Source organism: Caloenas nicobarica, chromosome 3 (genome assembly GCF_036013445.1).
Source record: "Caloenas nicobarica isolate bCalNic1 chromosome 3, bCalNic1.hap1, whole genome shotgun sequence".
Lineage (NCBI taxonomy): Eukaryota > Metazoa > Chordata > Aves > Columbiformes > Columbidae > Caloenas > Caloenas nicobarica.
In genome coordinates this window covers 98206764-98214204 of record NC_088247.1, presented here as the reverse complement: position 1 = coordinate 98214204, position 7441 = coordinate 98206764, and the positions used below count along the sequence as shown (strand labels likewise).

Sequence of the window (7441 nt, the reverse complement as noted above, 5' to 3'; positions counted from 1 at the left end):
AAGTCATTAAAAAAAGACTACCATGATATTTTATTGAAATTTCATGCTGTGCATAAACATACAAGTGATTAAAAAAAAAAAAAGTCATGCATGTTTTCTACACTATTTGACCACTTTGCAGTAAGGTAGAAGAACAGTCACTAGAACCACACTTGAGACAAATGCCATCATAATTCAAGAGAATATTTCAAAAGAACTTCAAGAACCAAAAGCAATTTGCCAAACACCTCTACAGGATTAAAAAGTTTCAGTGTAAGTTAGAGGTTAAGAGAAAATAACTCAAACTGTGCTGGACAATGGTAAAAAACTGTATACCAACCACCCTTACTTGAGCTGAAGTAAACCATGGTTTCATAGAAAAAAAACTTGCAATGTATCAGATAACCTTGTGCTATAAGATACAGCTGATCAAAGTAAGTTTTTCACATTATTTTACCCATGAGAAATCTAAGGAATATATGAAAAAAAAGTTTAGGTTACAGGACACTGAGCAGCACAAAGTTCAAAACTGAAACTTGGTGGCTGATGTCAAATTACACAAGTATTTCTACCAAAAAAGAGTATTTCCCTCTCTTCCAAAAAAACCACCTATTGTGAACACAGGAATGGAAAAGTATACAGGAAGAGGGATGGGAAATGCTTCCCTGTAATTGATATGGTAATCTTCTATAAAGTTGAAAAGCCTTCTTTTTTGGGCCTTCTGAAATCTAATTAGCAGAAAGTCCTTCGTTGCTTGTCTAACGTTGCTGGGTCTTCCTGTCCCAGCTGGGTGACGTTCATTGACTTTTTTTGAGCAATCAGGTCTGTGTACAAGCAATCATCTCCGTCTGTACTCATTCAGTTGCTGGCTGAAGTAATCGTTCCAGGAACTTAAATCATTCTGTTTGAGCAAGCATTATTGTCACTAACAATGTTCTGTCTTCAGCAAAATTCAAAAAAAAAATAAGTGCCCAGGAAGGGGCATAGACAAGGCCCATGGCAGTGTCATCTGTAAGCACAGCACAAAGGGTAGAGGCTGGACTTATAAAATAATCCAGTTTCTATTTAGGCACCTAATGAAATATTTTCAGGAATGCAGCACTCGAATGCTTCCAGAGAACTTCACTAATGCAAAGGGCTGACCCCAATGAAAATCATACTGTCATTTGAGAATGCTGCCGTCCATCGTAGGTCCTTAGCTAAGCCCTAGAACAGAAGGACTGAGTAGGGAGGAAGCAAACAAGCTTGATTTTCAGCTATTTCAGACGTACAATTTAATTTATTGCTGAAGTTGTTCCAATAAGAGCTTCTGTTTTAGGTCTGACTAAGCAGCTGTTACTACAACACGTATAGGAAAAACTCCCTACAGCAGCATGGCAGAAGGTTAACTTCAGCCTGCGATGTCTGATCTTAATATAAGATGTCAAGGCATCACCATCTGAGACTGCTCAGCCCTCAGAGCCAAGCCACGCACTAATGTTGAAAGAAAAGCATATAGACTCAGGTTAGCAAGTCTGACATTTCTTCCATTATTCCAGGAACATATATGAGAAACAAACTAAGAGGTGAACGCTTGTCTCTACAAAACAGCAATCTCTACATTTTGTGCTTCAGCAGTGTAGTCCAGAAAGACTAAAAGCTTTTGATAAAGTATAAAAAAATTATGAAAGTTTAAAAATTCATTATTCATCAATTATCATTTTAAAAAAGCCTCATATCTTGCCTAATAAATTGTCAGTGTTTAAGAATACACTTGCATATTACTATTACTTAACATCTTTCAGCAACATGCACAAGGTAATAATACAGGTGTGGCAGTAAAACATTCAGTGCCATTTTAATACTACCAGAAATGCTGGGAAACAGTACAAATCAGTCACAAAACAATAATACTGACAGTTTTGCATATCTATTAAGTTTAGTGAGGTAATGATGATACTTTAAAAACTCACGCCACTTCGGCACTGCTTGTTTTTATTGCTGAATTAAATATTAATACTGAATATGTTGGGTTTTCTTAACTGCACTGCACCCCAGCACATCTTAACACTAAGAATATGATTTCTTTGTTATCCCAATGCTACTACCCAGCACAAATTCAATTAATACTTGTACAGGGAAGTTAAATTTGAAGAAACTCACACCTTTGGAGTCACCTGTTACATGATGGAGGGGAAAAAAATCTTCTAGTCTGATAAACATAATTTTAGGTTCTCTTCACTGATGCCTTTTCTATGAACTGACAGAAAATAAATACTGCCACTAAAAGAACTCCCTCCTTGTATTTTCTAGGTAAAACTTTTATTATAAGAGTCCATAGGTTAATAAATACTCCCATTCCTTCTTCCTTCCAACGGAGTGCAGGTAAAGTGCAGCGGGAAGCACCAGGGAAGCCCTCTGTCCTGCGAATGGCTCTGTCAGATGCGGAGCTGGTAGCCCACCTCATTAAGCGTAGCCAGGTCTCCCTTCTTGTCCACCACCGCCGGCCTGCAAGTAAAGGAGGGGAGAGGGCGCTGCTCACCAGCAATCCCACGCTGCTGGGCCAGAGTGCCAGGAGCCATTGTCAGACCAGGAATGGTTTACTTCAAAATAGGACTAAGTAGATCTAATTTTGTCATCTTAAGCATGACCTAGCGTGATGAGGTACTCACATGGGTTGCCTCTGAAGCCAAGCACCAGCGAAGAACAAGTCATCCCATCCTGGGATCTGTGATCTGAGCCTGGGAACGCTCCTCTCCCTCTGATTTGAGAGAGGGCCTAAATGAGTAGCTAAGACTAGACACATCCCATCTGTGATCTGCCCCAGAGCAGGACTCCGGCTCTTAGAATAAAGCGGTAATTGCTAAAGGCAAACAGGCAAGGCCTCTCACATGGCCACAGCCTGTTGTCTCACTGAACCTGCCCTTTTGGCTACGTCTGTGTGAAGGGCTGGAGCCCACCAAGCAGAAAACACAAGATGAACTCTCTTCAGTCTCCAGGCATCTTATATTCTGATACAGTCACAATCACATAATAGTTTAGGTTGGAAGGGACCTTCAAAGCTCATCCAGTCCCACCCCTGCCATGAACAGGGACATCTTCAACCAGATCAGGTTGCTCAGAGCCCCGTCCAGCCTGGCCTTGAATGTCTCCAGGGATGGGGCATCTACCACCTCTCTGGGCAACCTGGGCCAGTGTTTCACCACCCTCAGCGTAAAAAATTTCTTCCTCATGTCTAGTCCGAATCTCCCATGCTTTAGTTTAAAACCATTACCCCTTGTCCTATTGCAACATGCCCTGCTAAAAAGTCTGTCCCCATCCTTCTTATAGGCTCCTTTTAAGTACTGAAAGGTGCAATAAGGTCTCCCTGGAGCCTTCTCTTCTCCAGGCTGAACAACCTCAACACTCTCAGCCTGTCGTCACAGCAGAGCTGTTCCAGCCCTCTGGCCATTTTTGTGGCCTCCTCTGGCCCCTCTCCAACAGGTCTGTCTTTCCTGTGCTGAGGGCTCCAGAGCAGGACACAGAACTCCAGGTAGGGTCTCACCAGAGCAGAGGGGCAGAATCACCTTGCTCAACATGCTGGCCGTGCTCCTTTTGATGCAGCCCAAGATACAACTGGCCTTCTGGGCTGCAAGTGCACATTGCCGGCTCATGTCCAATCTTTCATCCCCACAGTACCCCCAAGTCCTTCTCCACAGGGCTGCTCTCAATCCCTCCACCCCCCAGCCTGTATTGATACCAGGTGTTGCCCCAAATAATCACACATACACATATGCTGTCAGGTCATTTAAGTATATCAACAACCTGAATCAAATGAAACCTTGAGGATGAGCAGTCTTTCCCTATTTAGCCAGCAATGGAAAAGCTCCTGCAGCAAAGCTGTCAAACTGAAACAATCCCAGTGATTTATAGTCTATGGCAGTGTCTAATCTGAGAGCTCATTCCAGATTCTTAGCTATTTGCACATTAAGCCATGTTTGCTTTTCTAAATAAAAACATTGTCTAACATACACCTCTCTCTTAGCAGACGCTACGGCATGTCTGCTTCCCTGAAGAAGTTCAGCTGAAGCCTGAGCAGTACAATGTGAAGCTGGCAACGGCTCCAGCGCTTTCCTACAGCTCCTCAGACCTGCCTTCCAGCTCTTGCGCTTATCCTTCACTCACTGGGCGGCAGATGTGAGACAGAGCTCCTTGTTGCTCTTCTGCGGGAGCCGCTCTGGGCAGCCCGCACAGCACGGGCCGGGGAACCCCTGCCCTGCCTGCCACACGCTGCTGGGGGCATACAGCCATCCAAGAGCTGTACCTCGGCAGACCTAAGACGTGGGGATGTATAGCTGACATATTATACACACATACACGTGTGTGGCAGAGCCTCAGAAATATTTCTGAATTTTTTATTCAATAAGTGATTGTTTCTCCTAAGAGCAGAGCTGCTAACACCAGGTCTCTGCTGAGAAGCTGCACAGCATTTGGGAGCTGGGGACATTGGTATGGACAACTGATGCTCTTCTGCCTAGTCACACATTGAATGCAACCTAGTTTTTTGCCACTTATCCAAGCACATCTATTAATAACCCCATAATCCTCTTTGCAATACTGCCCTGCACCCTCCCTCGTGTTTGTCTCAGTTTATAAGTACTTCAACTAAAGTGAAGGAGTCTTCAGTGCTCTCTTGCAGGAAGGGGTCGCACCTGAACAAGTCATTGTGAGATACTTTGGATTTCTCTCACTTTATTCCTTCAGAGCAGATGGCATTCAACTAGCCAGAAAACAAGTTACGAGCTGCATCCCTCTGAGTCAGAGACCAGCAAGAGATACAGTGTATGTTCCAGAGTGTCCTTCCTTCCTCTCTCCCTCCAATTTAGGGATCCTGTTTCCTTCCCACCTCCTTCTCCCTCCTTCCCTTCCTTCTTTTAATTAAAGCCAGAATACAGTTTTAATTAAAGCACACCTGGATGGTTGTACCTTCTCTGATTATCCAAATAGATGGGGAGTCACTGCACATCAATGGCAACATGCCCATTTCTACTCCATGACAATTCTCTAGCTTGCAGCTACAAACAGACTGTCCTCCATATGGTTTCTCTTCAGCATTTTAGGAAAAGGCACAGATTTGTTGGAGCAGAGGCACCACAGCTCCTATTCTCCTTGGATGGCAAATGACTCGACACCAAACATCTCCTCTGAAGCAAAGGACCCTGCTGGACTGGCCCACCAGATCACATCCAGGGGAGGTTCAGATTGGATATTAGGAAACAATTCTTCACAGAAAGGACTGTCAGGCATTGGAACAGGCTGCCCAGGGAAGTGAAGTCACCATCCCTGGAGGGGTTTAAAAGGCGTTTACACGAGATTCTTAGAGACATGGTTTAGTGCTGGAGTTAGGTTATGGTTGGACTCGATGATCCTGAGGCTCTTTTCCAACCTAAATGATTCTATGATCTCCTGTCTGGAGTGCCCTGATGATAAGAACATGAATAAACTGTGCATAGCTGCTGGGTACACAGTATTCATGAGTTGTCTGCACTGGATCTGTCTGATTTTGCACATCCTAATATAATATAACATAACCCTAACATAATTCTGCCCCCTTGCACATCCTCATATAATGGACTAACAGAATTTCCCTTTCAACAGCTAAATTAGGCCAGAAGCACACAAGGCCAATATTGCTATGACACTCACAGAGCACGCGTGTGTTAAACCTCACTATGAAATTATAAGGAAATAGTTCTGATGAACTGACATTTGGGAGCAGAGATTGCTTCAGGCTGCCACATGAGGCTCCCTTCCAAACTCACATCAACTCTCCCAAACCCCTCTGGCTCCAGGCACTTCTGCTGCGGCTGAAGCACTGCGCTGCCTGTTCTAGTGCTGCAGCTTGCAATTTTCGGCACCCTCCTGGTTTGGGACTTCAGAGGACAGACATGTAGGCACAGTAAAGCTTTAGACTTACCAGATTCACACCACCCTACATCCTCTTTATTCATCCTGTCAGCTAGCCATCCTTATCAGATCACACCAGCACACGGACTGTTACACAGCTCAGTTAATGAGCTGCCATGGACAGCACACCAGTCTCCTAAACAGGCATCTACTGCTTATTGCATTGCCACCCATGTCCTGCAACATACCCGGTCTCTCTCGCAGCTGTATTTCCAGGCTAAAATGTTATCGTGGGCTTGCTAGTGGCCACCACCAGCATCTACCTAACAAACTATTAATAGTAAGGAACCAGGAGGAGAAGTTAAAGGGTTGAAGCTGTAAAATCCACTTCTGTCCTTAAGCACCACTTTAGCCTTTGTCTTTCAGAAACAGTCGAAGACATTCCTGTTCACCATTCCAGTTCACATATTTTTCACTGGGAGATTTCTCCCAGCAGGCCCATATAATTTTATTGTTGACAAAAACCAGGCTGTAATAACAGCTTGTCATCAGCAGGTGAAGCCTCTCAAATGAATGTGTTATTCAGCCCCCGCCAGCTCACACTACAGCAAAACACTTCTCTCCCCCTCCCCTGCAAGCTCTAAAAAGCTGTAATTACAGCATGTGAGTAAGATTCACAAAGAAACAAAACACTCTGTTGATAAGAACAGCCATTCTTTAGCCAGGATTTCAGCCTGAAGCCTAGCAAGCCTGAAAGTCTTTCCTCTTCTGTGTGTACCACAAAGGCCTCTCACTGCAACTGGGCTCTCAGAGATCCATCAGAATGTGGAAAAAAATACCAAATTTCCCCTCTTGTATTTCTCACCCCATGTCAACCACTCTATGTGCTGGTTAGGTCATTCAGCTCATCCCTGATGAGGGGATGCCATCCCCCCTTCAGATCTCAGAGACCTCCCATCGCAGAAAACAGCAGATCTCGATTTTGGAAATGAAAGGGTTTTATCACCCGCAGGGAACTCCCTGCAGCAGCACATTCCTCTGCAGCATCACTCCCGCTGGGGCAAAAGGCACAGTCGGCCTTTGGGCCACTGATGCCACTGCACAGAGGCATCATTTTAACATCACGAACCCAGTTCTTCCCCCTGGCATCACTCTTGTAACAGAGAGCAGCCTCTTGGGTCTGCTCAAGGGCTCTGGACCTGCCAAAAGCTCCTTCACTCCCCTCTTCCTTCCAAGTGTACCGGCCAGGCTTGTGAGGACTGCAGGACCCACTGGGCTGTCACGCAGCCCCAAAGCACATACTGCAAGAGCTCCCACCTGCTCTGAGACACTTCAACACCTTCTGCCAATGCAGAGATGAAGATCTCAGGTGTGGAGTCTGCTTGCAGTCTCTTCCACATCATGCCATAGCTGGGTCCTGGATCTTGTATCACAGTGACCCAGAGTTTATTTTAGAATAACACATAATTTGATCTAGACACAGAGCAACACAGCAGGACCACCGAGCAGGTAACAGGTGCTGAAGCCACTGCAAGGCCCCCAGTACTTCACTTGTTTTTCTGTCCTGGAAAAGCAAAGCTGCCAAGGAGGAACCAGC

At 44.8% G+C, this 7441-nt stretch overlaps 1 protein-coding gene across 1 annotated transcript in view; it reads right to left on the bottom strand.

The window, feature by feature from the left end:
• Window positions 1–24: 24 nt before the first annotated feature.
• Window positions 25–7441, bottom strand: part of VASH2 (vasohibin 2) — a 37968-nt gene continuing 30551 nt past the window's right edge. Inside the window, exon 7 of the mRNA XM_065631225.1 lies at window positions 25–2466. Within this exon, the coding sequence (XP_065487297.1) occupies window positions 2397–2466 (70 nt within the window). The 3' untranslated portion in view covers window positions 25–2396. The remainder of the gene's footprint in view (window positions 2467–7441) is intronic.